Raw genomic sequence first — 17,534 nt, 5'->3', positions numbered from 1 at the left:
TGGTTAAAGATATTAGCTATACCAATCATAGCTATTATGAGGCATTTCTATTGACAGTTTGTCATAGTAAGGCAGTAGTAGATAAAAAATAATAATAATAATCATTATTCTAATTATGATTTCTAATATTACATCACAAAGCCCGATTATCCCATTCCTCAGAGCCAATCCTTATCCCGAAGTTACGGATCCAATTTGCCGAATTCCCTTACTTACATTATTCTATCGACCAGAGGCTGTTCACCTCGGAGACCTCCTGCGGATATGAGTACGAGCTGATGCGCTAATGTGTAAGGGCATCAAGGCATTGACAAGACTTTATTTTTTAAAGAAGTACTAAATACTCTTCCGCCTATGGACTCCAGGATCCCTTGTGTAATATTGATTTGCTCATTTACAGCTGACCCTGGGCACTGATAAGGTTTCTTTCCAAAATAATACGAGAAAACACAAAGAAGAGCAGTACTGTTACTTCGGTGACGTCGGTGTGTCACGGAGGAGGTGGGCACCTCCTCTGCTGCAAGACTCTTTTGAACTCTTTTGTGACACTTTTGGCCTACCTACAGCCTTTATGCTAGCCCCTCTGGGAGGGAAGTCCTGCAGTGTCTGTCATCCAAACACCAAGGTCTTCAAAGAGATGAGACGCCATGACAGAGGACTACATCCATAGTGGGTACCAGGGCTTTCATCGCTGCCTGGAAGCCATCATTGCCCCTAAGAGAATGATGAACAGAGCTCAGACATATCTATTTATTGTATTAATTTTGATGCAATTATATTGTTAATTAATACATTATATCTTGTTGAAGTTATATTCAAAGTGTTCAGATTTTAATGGACCACAAAGTAGTATGTAAGATAATTAATCAGTATTGTCGATAATTGATTGACAGTCTTTAATAGCCGGATTATTTATACCTTTTTTTAGTAAGTACGAGATCCATCTAAAATAATCCTTTGTAAGTGATAGCAATACATTTATCATTGTAAATTCTCGGTGATAACACAGCTCTAGTCCAGCACAGCCTCACTTAATTACTTTTCAGCTGTCGGAAGAAGAGGATACATATTTTGTACATTTGTACTATATTTTTTTCTCCTTTATTTAGTGATAGGGCCATAAAAGTATGACAAACCGAATTCAGTTCTCTATAACAGTGATTCACAAATGGTACCCCTGTGGTTACGTGGAGATACTCCCGAAAGTAGGTGAGATTTACAAGAAAAAAAAAGTGTTTATGCTATGTAGAGTATGCGTGTCTGAAGAGATTGTAAGTCAATAAAATTTTTGGAGAACCACTAGTTCTATACATTTGAAATTCTAATTTTAGAAAGATACTAATTAATAAAGTAATAATTTATTTACTATAAACTATAATTTTTCGAGAATTGATATAAATTTGGTATGCTTATTTTTATGCATAACATTGCAGTATGTGTTTGAACTACATACATTCAACTATATAACTTTTTGGTTTGTGACCTGCTCTTCTGCACATGCTACTACTATTATCTTGATCCGTCTTTTTTTATGTTTGCTATAAATGTTACTTTTCATTCGTATATTAAGTTGGAGAAAAAATTATTTTGTATTTCCCGCCCTTTTTTTTAAAATAGGTATATCTTGTTTATTATTGGTCACATCGTATCATACGACACGGCGTGGTTAAGGAGTGCGTGTATTCTACAAACACTTTTTTCGACAGCATTGTGCTTGGTCAGTTCAGTCGTGAATCATCGTACATCGAGTATGGAGGTCTCAACGGACGAAATTCTGCCATATTTTACACTTTTACAGCCTGAAAGGTAAAAACGTGTAGAAGCGACCAAGAAAATTAGCGATGTATACAGGGCCGATACTTTTGTTGGAGTTGTTGCACAACAGTGTTTTTGAGCAATTTCGTTCTAAATGAACGATGCACCACGCACTGGTAAGTCTGTTGTCAAAAATGTCAATCAAATCATGGAAAATATTGAGGTAAGCCGTCAGATTAGCAGTTGTAGGATCGCCCAGGCTGAACATCAATCATTAAACTGTTTTGACCCTTTTGCAGAAGGCTGGATACAAAAAGAAACTCACTGTCGTAGAGGAATAGTTTTCATCAAGACATTTCAATGCCACACATATCTTTCATGACGCGCCAGAAGCTCCAAAAGCTCGGGTTGGAAGTTCTTGATCAATTGGAGGGGGGGGGATTAGTCCCAAAAATTATGCACACCATTTATAGGGTGTAGCATAAGGCAATACAAAAGTTTCAAATATCAAAAACAATTTATTCTTTTTCCATAATGATAAAATTCCATTTAAAGTTTATTATACAAACTTGTTAAAATCATAAGATGTACCAGATTTTCCATACAGTGAATTAACCTAACAAATACACGCTGATCTTGTAAATTTTTGGTTTTTCTTGCAATAAATTTTCATTAAGAGATTTTAGAGTAATAGAGTACACAAAATAATGAAAACAAAATTAGGTAACATCTTATTTTTATGTGGGTGATTAGTAATTTATATACTAGGTACTGGCGATTTAAAAAAATATATATTAAAGATGTTGGGTCTTACAAAATAATTCCAGCTCTAACTACCCTATTTAGAGAAACCCATTAATTTAACATTCTTTCATGACACCAGATCTGATGCCACCAATTGAAGTTCTGTAGCATCATTATTTGAGAAGTCATTTGCGTTCAAAGAGTTTAGCAAATTTCAAATGATAAAAATGACTTTTAATAATCGTTTTTTGTATATTTGAAATGGAAGCGATTAAATGATTTCCATAAATCGTACTAATGAAAACTTGGGACCTAAATTGCAATTAGTTTAGTTTGATAAAATATTCTGCCAAACACTTTTTTTAAATATTTTTTTTCGACCCCAAACCCTCGTTCCAACTCGTATTTACAAGAATACTGAAGAATCTTGCCTCCAGAATGTAACCACACCTACCCCACTGCATTAAGAACTTATTGTGGGGGTAACGGCGCTACTTGAAAGCTATACAATTATTGCTTCCGACGAACTCCGTTGAGGCCGAAAAAATTTAAAAACCAAAGAATTATTTCTTTACAAATAAAACATAGTGGTTTTTAACCTTTTAATTCCCCTTAATCAAAATTGGAAGGTCGTATATTGAACATAGGAACACTTTTGACTTTAATATAAAAATTTTCAAAGAATATATAAATTTTAATATGAGTAACTGATTTTTTCTCACTCAAAAGTTGAGTCAAACCTATAAAAAGGGTAAACAAACTCCGATCGGAAATTATTTAAAAACCAGATTCGATACGGAAAACTAGTTACAGATTTGTAATCAGTGTGTCAAGCAGAATTGCCTGATTTAAATAAAGTTGATTTAATTCATGATTTACATCGGGATTTAAATTATTTGACTTTTTTTTTATCATTGATTTAATTCAACTTTATATATATTTTTACTTAAATGCAAATTGATTATGAATTATATAAAATATACCATTTATTATTTGATTAATTTTGACTATAACTGCCCTGTCGACTTCATATATCTTCATAGGAATGGACCAGGTATATATATATATGTATATGGTTTTGAGACAATCTGACATTGTGTTCCATTGTTTTTCTTGGTGTATGATGATAAATTAACCACCTTCCTTTCGATCTCTTGATCTGGCATAGAGATTCTTCCGAAAATGTTTAAAAATATGGAGTACCTTACTTTTCACATCTTTAATTTAGAGGTCATGAGCAAAAATATTTTATAAGTGAGCTGTATATATATATAAGGGATACCATATTTACATTGGCGGCATTGTCCGTTACAATACCTCCTACATGACAATTGAAATCAAGTTTAGTCTTTGTTATTGAATTTTGAACAAAATATAGAAGATATTCATGAGGTGTGTTGTTAACTTGATGTGTCTATTGGCTCAAGTAAGAAAAAAGGAGTAGTAGACACATATTATAGTTTCTTTATGGATGTCCGACCAGTCATCGATTGAAAGACATACTCTTTCATAATGCAAAAAATCTGAACATTTTTTTTACTCCTTTTCGAAGACATACTCCAAATACTTATCAGTAATATGCTTTCTGGACGGAATTATAGCTTGGCCTGAGGGTTTGAACCATTTTGTAAATGTGGGGCTGTTCGACAATGCGAAAAGGTAAAATCGTAGCAAATATCATCCATCTAAATTTTTGATTAGGTAAAGTTGATATAACAAATTTATCTAAAGTCGCTGCACTCCTACAGGTGAATCAGTAATAAGTAGTGGGCATGTAGATAAGTTTGATACCCAACTTTTTCAAAGTTGGGTAGCTCAAGTTTGATTGAGCGGCAGAGCCTGTAAAGTATAGATACAGATAATGAAAGATGCTGAAAAATTAATTTTATTGCATAAGAGGTGCTTTAACTTTTTTTTTGGAAAATCAAGAGTTTTCAGCTTTCTAAATTATAGTAAAATAAAAAAAAGGATGGGCGTGAAATTAGTCATTTTTATCAAACTACTTATATATGTACAATTGCATAGTTGCACATGAAAATTGGAACAGTTTGTATTAAACATTGTAAATACACTTTCTAACCTGAATAAAAGGTTTTAATTGTGATACTATACCCTATAGTTCATTGTTAGAGTCCTTGCATTTAGCAAGCTTTTCCAGATGTTGTTGATAATTTTTGAAATAGTTTCAAACGTGGTCATTTTTCCTACCAGGTCCAGAACCAGAAGACATCCTTTATAAGTCAATGCAAAATGTAAACTAGATATTCAACAAATAACTATTTTACAAAACAAAAGAGATTATACACTATATACCTAGTATGTATAATAAAAACTACAGAGTTCGTATATTCGCTCCTAATGATGCACCCTGTATATTGCCTCAACTGACAACAAAAGAAAAAAAGTAGCGTAACATAAGTATTATAGCAGCTGCTGATATAAGCTCACTTAAGTTCTTTTTTTTTGCTTCGAGACCCTTGTTCTTCATTTCACCCCTGATTGATTTTCAATTGAAAAATATAAATTTAGATATCATTTTGCCACTTTTGTGCACATTACTTCATTTCACCATGTATATTCCGAATCCACGTATTGGATTTATAAATGACTTATTATTTAGAAAACCTTTTTTTCCATTAGTTATTCTATTGACAATTTAATTTAGTTAAAAAACTAAAGAAAATCAAGTTAGGTATATACTTTATACATAAATATAATGAAACTGAGCTCTAAATTTGGGATTATATACATATTCGAGTTAAAGTCTAAATCCGATTTTTTTTTAAATTCTGTGACACGGGCTGTATATAATTTTGTAACTCCACAATCCCTCATTATTATTACATAAATTACTCAAAACGAATCTTCTAATCATTATATTTGTTTTCATTTAACCAATATTTTTGATATAAACTTTATGATTTAAAGTAACCATTAGATGATATGGAAATTCTTTACGGCTCGATCTAATGTTATTAAGACCTGTGATTATTTTGATTAAAAAAATATCTGTTTAAAATTAAAAAAAAACAAACAATTTAAATGAAGAAAATACGATTAAAATAAAAAAAAAAATCACTAATCTAGGCGTAAAGTACTGTTAGAATTGATGACCCTTTGTAATAACTACGTAATGATTTGTGGGTCCGCTATCTGGGGATGGCAGTGCCATGGCTATTACAAACTGAACAAAGCTGCTTACTGCAGTGACACTCTTAAATCAAGTAACCGTTACACCATGTTTCACTTTATATACAAACAACCAAAGTTTTTCCTCATTGGTATATTATACAAACACTATATAACTTCATTCACGAAAAAACAATTTATTTATTTAAAAAAAAACAAAAAAAAAATACCCTTATTTTTCTTATACATTTGTTTCTGTATTTGTACATATTGGAAACATATATGTACAGTTGATCTTAAATACCTTAAAATACACTATATAATTCAACTTGATCTCAAGGGCCAATCAGAAGTCTGACCCCAAATAATGTGGCATCGTTTGAAATACGTATTCAAGTTGTAGTCAATAAGCTATGTATTGGCAGTGTAGTTCTTAGTTTTTTCAAGAAGTGGCCAAGTTCTTGTAGCTAAATAATTTTTCTTGATTTTTTTTAAACGCACTGTAAGCACAAGGTGAGAAATACGTTTAGTGAAAATATGTTTTAGTTTATAAATTCAATATAAATTAAAAAAACTTTTCTTTGAAGTAGCTTCCATTCGCTCAAATGGGTAGAGGCAGCATGACATGCTTATCACCAGCCCTGCATACCTTTTTCAGTATGAGAGGGTACTCCATCTCATTCCCTTAGGTCACCATATATGTCATGAAGCTAGTGAATGATTTTTGTCGACCGACATAGCCTTGATCTTCATAACCTTCTCAATGAATATGAGCGGCATTTTCTTTCCGTCTGAGATAACACCGGCCCAGACCATGACACTGAGAGGTTTTTGACGCATGATGATTATTCAGTGCTTCTAAGGGATGCTGTCAATGGTCTCTCCTAAAACACGGTCATTTTGGGGCCTCCACTGAGCACAATAACTCACAAACTAAAGAACACATTCTCATGAGATTTTGACAGCTCTCCTTTGAAGCTTAGTACTAATTTACAATAGGGTGAGTTAAAAAAATAGTGCCAACTATGTGTGAAGCCCGAGTCTTTTGAGGTCATGTATTATGATAAATTAATAATTAAAATAAAAGTGACATACATATATTATAAATAAACTATGATAAAGATATTTGAGTCTGTAGGATTAATTATCAACTCAGGGAAGTAACGGAGGATTAATTTTATCTACTCACATTTTGATTTCCCATGCTTAAGAGGGCTTGAAGTGACCTCTACTTTGATAGTAGGCTGTGATGGATGTGCTCCTGGATGGTCTGCCTGATGGTTTTTCTTGGATGAAGAGGATTTTTTTCCATCGGGACTAGTCTTTTTGTGTGATGATGGAGACACGGAAATTGACTTTCGCTGCCTCATTTTGATGTCATCAGTCTTTTCTTCGCGGGAATGACCTTTGGTAGAGTTGGAATGTGACCCAGTCCCAAGGTAGTTTCTACTTTCCCCACTATTTGTTAGGACAGACATGTCCTTACTTCCACTGGAATCCCACCCCAGGAGACGGGTTTGTTGTCTTTTGTTCGTTTGTCTCCTTTTTAATACTTTTGTCTTTTCTAGAAAAAAAAAAAAAATGTAAATATTAAAACCAAATTGACTTTTAGAAAGCCCTTATTCAACATTTCTTCAACAAATGACCTTAAAGATGGATAGAAATCCGTTTTTTCTTACATAAAAAGATATGCAATTATGAAGAACATTGTAAACAATTTTTTTAACAGTATTTGTTACACAATTTCCAATTAAGGTAGGCACACATATACTTTCTTACTTGACTCTCTTTTCAACCAAACAAAAGGAGTAAGAAATTAATACTTTTTTATAAGGAAACCTCGTTTTCTTAAATATTCATTAAATAAATATACAAATACTTTGTGAATTTTTTTTTACAAATGTTAGTTTTTTCACTTATATACTTTGATATGCTTGAAAAAGTAATTTGAATTTGCATTTTTATGAGGTCTGTCTCCTTTTTTATTCTCAATAGATATTGTAGGGGAGACCAAAGGAGAATTTCATAACTTTTGTGTTCCTTACATAATAATCATAACCACCATATAACTTAGCATAGGCCATTTGTTTTCAATTGTTGGAATCAATTAATACATTATACGAGTCAGTAGTTTTTACAAAAATTCAAATAAATGCGACCCTTTAAATATTGAAACTAACCCTAAGCCTGGTTACTTTATTTTATAAATATATATTACTAGAGGGCTGAATAGAGAGAAATAACAACAAATAATGAAGGTACGAGAAAAGAGAGAGAGAGAGGTGTAGAAAGAGACAGAGAGAGAAAGGAAGAGGAGAGAAACAGAGAGAAGGAGAGAGATACAGAAAGAAAGAATGGAAATGAAGTTTTTCCGTCAAAAGCATCCACTTAGGAAAATCCTTGGCTATTTCATAGTTCCATTTGCTAAATTTCTGATGGATCAGTTCGACTGTTTTGGATTATACCCTAGCATACTCTGAGGTATAAATATACAAATGAATACGTGGAAAATTGCGGCAACTTATTGCAACGGATCCCGTTTCAATGAGTGAAAAAAAAATCTCTTATTTGAGCCTTAATGAGGGATTTCTCGAAATTATATCAATTGTTAGCAAAAATAAATAGTTTAATTTTAGAGAAAATCAATGAAAAACTGACTTTAGTATTAAAGAATAATTACTTTCTATCAATTTTTGCAGGAGTTGATGTTTTTGATCTTGGAGAAGAAGGGCGTGTAGCAACTATCTCCGGTCGCCCTTACCTATATACATATGTACAGTTTATATATATCTATGTAAACATCTGATAGGTATAATTTTTATTTATTATAAAGGTGTGGATTTGAGTCCGTTATACCCTAACGGATACTCATTTAAAATATTTTTCTACCCAGTTTCACTTTGCAATAATATATAAATTACTTAAATTGCATCACTCCTTTGGAAAATAAATATGGACGTTTGAACACATATTTATTATAAATATTAAGTGTATGATAAATTATTAATCTTAGCTTTACACTTTAGGTACATACAGTGTTCTAGGGTTTTATTAGTTGTTTATTTCAATTTAGATTAGTTTAGGGTAAATGTTTTAAAATACTTGAGCCTTATTAAAAGTTGGGACTATTAGTGTCAATAATTATTAAAAACAATATCAAGTAAGTTTCATGAATGTCGTAGGGTGCTCCAAGAGTCTTTTACTAGATTAAAACCATGGAGACTTCAGATAAAAACCATGATATGTCAGCTGACATCTTTAGACACCGGAAAATGAAAATAATGGAGGACGTGGACACCGTGATCACCAGAAGTTTATAAAATCGAGATAATTGAGGACGTGGACACCATGATCAGATCATCAGCAATTCGGCTTAGTCGATCAGGCAGCATGCCAAGGCTCTAAATATCAATAATTGGGCTCTGAGGAGGTATTTGAAGGAATTGGGGAAGGCCTCTTATGTACGACGATATTGATAATTGTGTTCAACAGCAACGTAGACCAGCAATTGTGGAATTGGTTAAAGCATAAACGTCGGTTTGGCCAACTCTCTCCCCAGACTGTTCCTCCTTCGACTATGCCGTAGGGGCGTACATGAAAAAAGAGCCTTTGCTTCCCCTTAACTAAATTTGGATGAACTCAAGGGTTCTGTCGATCAGTACTGGCGGCCATGTCCGAGGCCTTCATAAATAAGTGGTGCTTCGTCTTTAAGCCAATGGTAGAAGCCGAAGAAAGTAATTTTGAAAAATAGAAAGCTATTTCAATAAAGAAGTGTGTGATAAAGTTTCAAAGTTGTACTCTTTATCATTCTTGTAAAAGTTTACACTATTTCTTCCCTATCAAAAAGTTGACGATTGCACCTCGCACACTGTATGTTACTGTTTGTGAAATGAAATATTCTATTGGTGTAAATTTAACCCTTTAGTGCATAAAGTTAACGAGGGGTCCTACGTAAATGAAAATTTGAGTATTTGTTTATCTTATAACACTAATCAACTGTGCTAAGTTTCATTGAAAATATTCATTACATCGGATATATGAGGTATCCAGTTTTCAACAAACTTTGCAATCAGATGTATCAACTTAATAAACTTTACAACTAAATGAAAAAAAATATCCTCTCATAATTCTATAATTTACCATAAATAAAAAAGAATTTGGTGTAAAAAGTTTTCAAATCTATTAGACTTTAGTCATAGGTGGAGTAGGGAAGTCTGTCCCACTCCCCCTGATCTTCAAAATTTATTTATATAGATCAAGATTAATAGAAATACAAGGTTAAACCATCATCATGTAATCGGGCATTCTATGATTTTCAATCTGATGTGTTGTACCGACTACTGGGCAAGACGGGCAGATTTTGACAAAACACGCAACCACTCACAGTACATGACGTCACTATTGGTAGAACTTTCAATTTAATGTATCGTACTCTCTGCTGGCAAGAAAACATATTTTGACTAAACACTCAACCCCTCATCTACTATGACGTCAATATTAAAAGCGTGGTGAAAGTCAAACATCGGTCGTACACGCGTTATGATATAACTCTGTATTTCTATTAACTTTGATATAGGTATATTTATTATATACCTAGAAAATATATGAAAATTTGAGCCTGCCCCCAAACCGAATGACCTTATCACATTCTTTAAAATTGTTGGACAGACTCCTTCTTTGTTCAAATAGAACCCTTTATTTGGGTATTTGGTAAATTCTGATAACAAAAGAAAAACCAATCATAACTAGTATTCCACCTATAGTTACATTCAATGTTATAGTTTGTTGATGGGCGTAGGTGCTCGTTTGTTCAGCAAAATTTTTGATTGAAATCATCATCAATGAAAAGTCTGACTATATATCGTATTGAGAATAAGTAGAAGATTTTTTTTTTTGATGAAATTTTGAAGAGGTGAAAATTTTGATATTATTTCATAAGTAGAAATATCTTTGGTTCAGGGGATGGGAGTTTCTGTTTCTGCTTTATGTATTCGTCCTGATACTACTTTGTCCTCAGTAACATCCTTACAATCATAAAGGACATGATCAAATTTATTATTTATAAGAGTTGGATCAATTACATTTAGATCTCCTGTTAAGTTATCGTGTGAAACATCCAAATCAATATTCGATAAAGATTGATCATGTTCATTATGGATATGGAGAAATGTCGGACCAGAATCTAATTTATATAAATCATTGTTACCTAAGATAGTTAGGTCCTCAATGGGTTTGAAACTAAAAGAATGGAAACTGCAAAAAAATGCCATAATGGTATAGATTCCAAAATGGGCAGTAAAAATAAAATGAATATAACTCCTTCATGAACTTTCTTTTTTCACACTTATACCAGAAAGCGTGCCATTATAGCGTCATAGATAGATTGTGCATCCTGAATATAATTGAGTTTTTGATAACTTGTGAGTTATTAATTTATTTTTTGGGGTTAACATCTACCTATGAAAGAAGAATTATCGCCTATCTTTGATGTAAATTATTTTATAATACATAGTTATAACTACTTTATTGAGGGTTGAGTGCCAAATTATCGTAACTCAAAAATTATATGTACATTTTAATATTATTACCTATATGTCATCTTAGAAGTCTAATATTGAAAAAAAAAAAAAAAAAAGAATCTAAGACTGTTGAAATGAATTCCTTGGATCCATTTTTTTGTATAAAATAGAAAAACCACATTATTTATAAAGAATGAATAGAGTCTCTGAGCTTAATTCTGTAAAGTAAATATCTGAGTTACTATTTTTACACTAATGCTATATGTCAAATATGAAAGGTTCTAATCTTTTTAAGTATTTCATTGTCTTCCCCAAAACCATATAATAGGCAGCTGATGCTAAAAAGGGTTTTTATTCACTAATACCAAAAAAAAAAAAAAAATCATCTCGACTTTACCTCATACTCTCTAACAATCCCATCACTATCAATAAGTTTGATTTAAAAGGATAAAATATTAAATAGTTATTTATTCACATTAAAAATAATTATAAGATTCCTAATTTATACTTTTTTAAGGATATTTTTCCTTTGAATTATCAGCAATACATATATTTATTTTGATAATAATTGCAATCCTACTTGATTCATAGATAATTGTGAAAATGATCAAATAGAATATCTATTCAAAATGAACTATAAATATATTGAAGATAAAAGATTTCCTCCCTTCTTGTTTTCATTTAATTTTTGTATCACAAAACTTTGATAATAAATCTTAATAGAATAAAATGAAAATACACAGCACATTATTCAAAGGATCGAATAGTAACATGCTATTTAAATACAATTAGAAATTCAAAAAAATATATGGAATATTCAACAGATGTGCTTTACTTTTTTTTAATCAAACTGTAGTGAATCTCTAAGGAAAGCAAAAAATACAAGGTAATTGAGTAACATATTTTCTTCTATAATGTTAAGTATACTCAATAACAATTTTGATACTTTGCTTCATAAAAATATACAGAGTCAAAAAGTAATAAAAAACAGTTTTGTATATTTTTTTAATAATTGTATTGTTTAAAAAAAACTTAAGTTTTCTTGGAGGTATAAAGAGTCATATCTACAACGGTACATACGTATTTTTACCTAGTTGTGAGTACTTTTTGAAAATGTAGCTTGTTTCTTGAAAAGCTATATATACCAAAAAACTTTTAAATTTGTAAAACAAATGTGTTTAGCTTCTGTAGTGTTTATTAATAGTTTTTAATTTTCTAGAAAAAAAATTCAATAACGGCTTTCTTATAATACTTTTTAAGGATTCGTTTTTTTTCTATGACATCCACAAATTCATTATTTCTATGCCATATATAGATATCTTTATAAGACAGTTTCTGGTGTTATGATACATGGAATTCCAAATGGTGGAACAGATCAATTTGAAATTTAGCAAATAGAAGTATAAAATAACCAAGCATGTTCCTATGATTTTTTTTGTGGCCTCAGAGAACATTAAAATGCTCCATTTTAACTAAAATGAAACATCCTTTCCCTTTTCTCTTTCTGTATCTCTATCTCTTTCTCCCTCTGTCTTCTTCTACACCCCTCTCTCTCTCTGACTATTTTTTTTTTACCTTCATTCTTTGTTTCTATTCCCTTCTATTCAGGCCTGCAACACGGGAACCATTTTATTTATTTCGATACTCTTATAAATATAAAAATATCGTAAAGAGCAACTCACATGGACTCTGAGCCGGGGTTATGGGAATTGGTCCCACGTGTGACCTTGCAAAGAGTAGACTTTTCAAATAAAAAATAATTTTAAAAAACTAATAAATAGAACGTCATTTTACAATATAAGAAATAAATTTGTTAATGAAACAAAATTCGAAATTCAGTTCAAGCTTTAAAAAAAAAAGCAAATAAATATCCCAATTAACTCTGGAATTTTATTATGCTATGTCAAGTTTAGTACCACCATAGTACCTGTATACTGAACATCACTATTACAAGGTGACTAATAGTTAATGCTCTTTTTGAATAGGAATTATTTGTTCCGTTTTTTGTATGTTTATCCTTCTTTAAAACCGACTTATAAATATTTATATACATATATTGTTTTAAAAACAGATATATAAATCTTGAGACCACGTTTTAAATGCACTAAAAGATAAAACCACCCACATAAAAAGTTTAATTTGAAATTAATAAAAAGAAAACAACTCTTTTCATGATTTATTATCATTTTTAGGTTCACATAAAGTTTCCCTTGTGAGTAATTTTAATCTTTCCTTCTAAAGGTTCAAATCATAATAAAAAATGATTTTTTTCATTCATTTTTTAAAATGTATATTTTTAAAGACATTAATGATACTTATTAGTGTTAAAGTTTGGATTTGGAAATCTTACATTGGTTTGAGATGGGTTTAATTTAGCCAATTCAGTACAAATATTAAATGGACCGGCTTTGTATCAAAAATCAGTCTAGATAAAATTTAACCCCATTTTTGTTAAAGATATTAAATAATTATATAAATTTATCAATTTTTTGGTCATTATCGATGTAGGAAAAACAATTAAAGACCAAATGAAAAAAACAAACAAAAAAAAACCCGGTCTCAGATCAAGTCTTAACTCTAATACATATACAGGATACAATATTTATATAGCAACCAACACATTTAAAAGAAAGGATGTTCCGCTTAACTAATAATCCGATTTTAATAAAATCAAATGCTAAATGAAAGGTTTATAAAAAAATTATTATTTAATATAACCTTTTTTGTGTCAATAACGGCCTCGATTCGACCTCAGAAACTGGAACAGGTCTTGATGACAATCTCCTTTGGTAGATTCCAGGCTTCCTGCTAGATCCTGAATATCAACTTAGATTTTGTGTTGCAGGATGATCTATTGGTGTGTTGTGTTTCTCAGCTGCACCCCACATTTGCGCCGAGCTTGAAGGCCAAACACTGGGCCCAACAATGTCAATATGGTCATTTCGTTTTATGATCAGTACACTTTGCTGATGATTCATAATCATCTTAGATTCTTCAGGTTCCTTCCTGACTAGCCTGACGTGGGACCTTTCCAGGTTTAATATATTCTTTGTTGTTGATGGATTCTATTTTTTTTAAACTAACGCCCAACACTTCTGGCTTCCCGCCAAAACAATAAACAACGTCTTACCAGTACATGCTCTTAAAGCTCGTTGTTATATACTGGTCATTCCTCGAGAAACTTTTAGATGGAAATGGATTTGACTCCGATGTACAATGTGGTATCATTAAAAGTATTACAACATATAAAATTAAATTGTGGATATGTAACTCAAAGGTCTTAAAGATGTAAAAGTTAGTATTTGGACGAATAGTTGATTAGGGATATATATTGTAAAACAAATATAAGACAGACGAGTATAACACATCATTGAAAAAATTTCAAAATAACAAAATGCTAATTTCTTTATCTTAAAGACTCAAATCAATGATTATGGATTTGAAATGACCTCGAAAGAAATCTCAGGCTTTCAAAAATGTATGTGACAACAAAATATATTGATTGGAATCAATTTTTGTTAGAGAATGATGTTGGTTTGAATATGTAGGACAAATTATATATTCTTTTATATATATAGATATCAAAAAAGAAAAATATCTATTCATGAAAACTGTTTATGTCATAAGTTCTAAAATGATTAAAATAGAATAAAAAGTTACTTTGATATTTTTTAAACAAAAGACCGTCTTGATTTATATAATATTATAAAATATACTTATGTATATTTATTTTAAAACGATTCCATTTGAATTTATAATGAATGATATAAGAAAAGATTTCAGATTTATGTATAAACAAAAATGTACTTGTGTTGTTGGATATACAAGCTAAATAATGATATTAGAGTACTAGTAATTTATAATTTACTTATAAATTGTTCAGTTATACATATACATAGTTATACGTATTATTTTTATTTTTTGTTATGAAGTAGTATTTGTGACAATATCTAATTTTGAATTACGTATTCTTACAACTCATTTTTGACAATGAATAATGGAATTAGGGAAATAATAATTTCCTGTTTCCTGCACTTTTTTTAAATAAATATATCTTGTCCGTTATTGGTCACATCGGATAAAGTTTTCTAAAGATATACATGTATACTACAAACAAATTTCCACTTTACGAAATAGACGCTTCCTAAAAACATATCAACCTGAATATCCTTAAAAACGGCTTATATAATATTAGTATTACATAATTATCCGTCAGTGTTGTATATTAATGTTTTGTGAAGTCTATTAGTATTATGTGTTGGTAATTTGTTAATATATTATGGTATTTGTCGTCTTCTGGGGGAGATGTGAGGTCATCGTATAGAAAGATTAAACTAGTATGTATATAATATTAGAATGTGCCTTTGTATAGAATAGATTTGTACTAGGTTATACAGAATTACCTATCAGTAGAAACGTCGTAAGTTGATTACTCAAAAGATGGGAAGAGTTCGGAATTAATTATAATTTCTTAATGTTCCGGGTAATGCGGAAAATCTACTCGAGCTATTATTAAATACAGAAATTAAATGAAGGCAAGTGTTTAAATCAAAATTATTTCTTATAGAAAGGACTAGGACGTACAAAAGGATATATTTTACAAATATTTCTATGACCATTTTCATTAGACTTTCCCCGGCGTCTTTGAATCCTCTGTACACGGTGGAAGGACCCACTGACTTTTCTTAGGGTTAGCCTCAAATACCTTCTTCCTCACTTCTGGGATCAGTCTGGCCGGCCTTCCACTATTGGGCTCAATTTTAAGGCTTCTCCCCTCACTCATGAGCTTTCTGACCCTTTAGACGGAGTGCCTCTCGATCCCAAATATTTGACAATTTCATGTGTGCTGTGACAGGCCTAAATCAAATCAGCAATCTAATTCATTTTTGCTTCCATTTTTGTTTAAAGAAATGATAGAGGCGATTGCAAAAGCTCCATCGAAAGCTAAAAAAGTCAGTTGTCACGTGAATTATTTGAAATTTACGAATTAAAATCACTACACCTCAAAAAATGAATCTATAGTAGTGGTACAACCAATTCCTACGACCCCTGTATATTTATTCTACAATAAATCTTTTGTAGTGTTTACATCCATTATTGAGAAAATAGGTCCCATTTATTTTTGATGTATTTACAAAAAATGAATACAAAATCATAATATATATATTTAAATATAACTGTACTATTCTCCTTTGAACTAATGGTATAATAAATGCAGACTATTATCCTTTTCACAGAGTAATTATCTTTTTTTTCTAACCTATCTTCAAATTCTATAATAGGCAGCTGATGTTAAATATGTCTTTATCAGGGGTACCATAACCCAATTCCTCCCGCTCTACAAAAATCAAATCTCTATTTATCTTTTACATAAAATTATGTAGTATATATATATATATATGTACTTTAGTAACGGGGAAAGAACTTCCCTTCATCAAAACGTCACATACGTGTCATATTAACAATAATTTTAATACATTATCATTTTTTTATACTATTTTGAATAGCAACACTTGAGTTTAATTTCGTGAGACGTCTTTATTTTGAAATATCATTCAATCATTCTAAAATATGGAGAGGTGCAAATAAGGCCTTCATCAATTAATCTTCTTCTTCCTTTTGCGTACATATATGTATTAATGCAAAGGCCTGGCATGAGAATATCAATCCGTTTTAGTTTATCTATATATTTTTTAATGAAAAACTTTGCTCATTGCTATTTTATTCACTAATATATGTAGGTAGACCTGGGAAAATAAATATTTCCTAAGGAAACATTTTAAAATGTGATATTGCCTCATAAATATCTTGCTCCAAATAATCTATATACGTCGGAAATATATTTAAGATCTTTTCTACCTTAGTTTGAAGGTTATCAATATATGTATATAAATAGAGTGTGACAGTGAAATTTTCCCACGTCATTAAAATTAATTTCTCTGCACTGATTAAAGTTTCATGTGAGATCTCTAGCAATGTTCCAAAACATGTGTTGTTCTTCTTCCACATGGTTTTAATTTGATCAACATCGGACGAAAAATAAGTGAACAGGAATCAAATAGGCAAAGAGTTTCGGATCTTCTCGACGGGGATGTTGATCCAAAAGAATTTCAGACATTGTCGGCGTGTCTGTGACGACAGTCTGGAGCAAAGGGTCAGGGTGGGCAAGGAGAATGGAAAAGGAGTCAAAAGCAGAGCTGGAAATGGAGGAAATGTTTTGAAGCGGGATGAAACAATTTTCAAGTCCCTAGAGGCCAAAATCAAGGAAGGTCCAACATCATCAATGGGCCGTTTGGTTGAACAGTTCAACGTGGACGAGATCACCAACGGGAGGGAAGTTCATAATGACCTCGACCTTAAGAGCATTGTCAGGACTCCAAGATATAA

General features: G+C 31.2%; 1 protein-coding gene across 1 annotated transcript in view; it reads right to left on the bottom strand.

Moving 5' to 3' along the window:
• Window positions 1–17,534, bottom strand: part of LOC121116729 (uncharacterized) — a 176,445-nt gene that overhangs the window by 47,947 nt on the left and 110,964 nt on the right. Inside the window, exon 2 of the mRNA XM_040711024.2 lies at window positions 6,818–7,192. Coding sequence (XP_040566958.1) covers window positions 6,818–7,106 — 289 coding nt within the window. The 5' untranslated portion in view covers window positions 7,107–7,192. The remainder of the gene's footprint in view (window positions 1–6,817; window positions 7,193–17,534) is intronic.

This window comes from Lepeophtheirus salmonis, chromosome 4 (genome assembly GCF_016086655.4).
Source record: "Lepeophtheirus salmonis chromosome 4, UVic_Lsal_1.4, whole genome shotgun sequence".
Classification (NCBI taxonomy): Eukaryota; Metazoa; Arthropoda; class Copepoda; order Siphonostomatoida; family Caligidae; genus Lepeophtheirus; species Lepeophtheirus salmonis.
The sequence above is the reverse complement of the archived record's forward strand: the minus strand, read 5'-3'. Positions and strand labels throughout refer to the sequence as shown.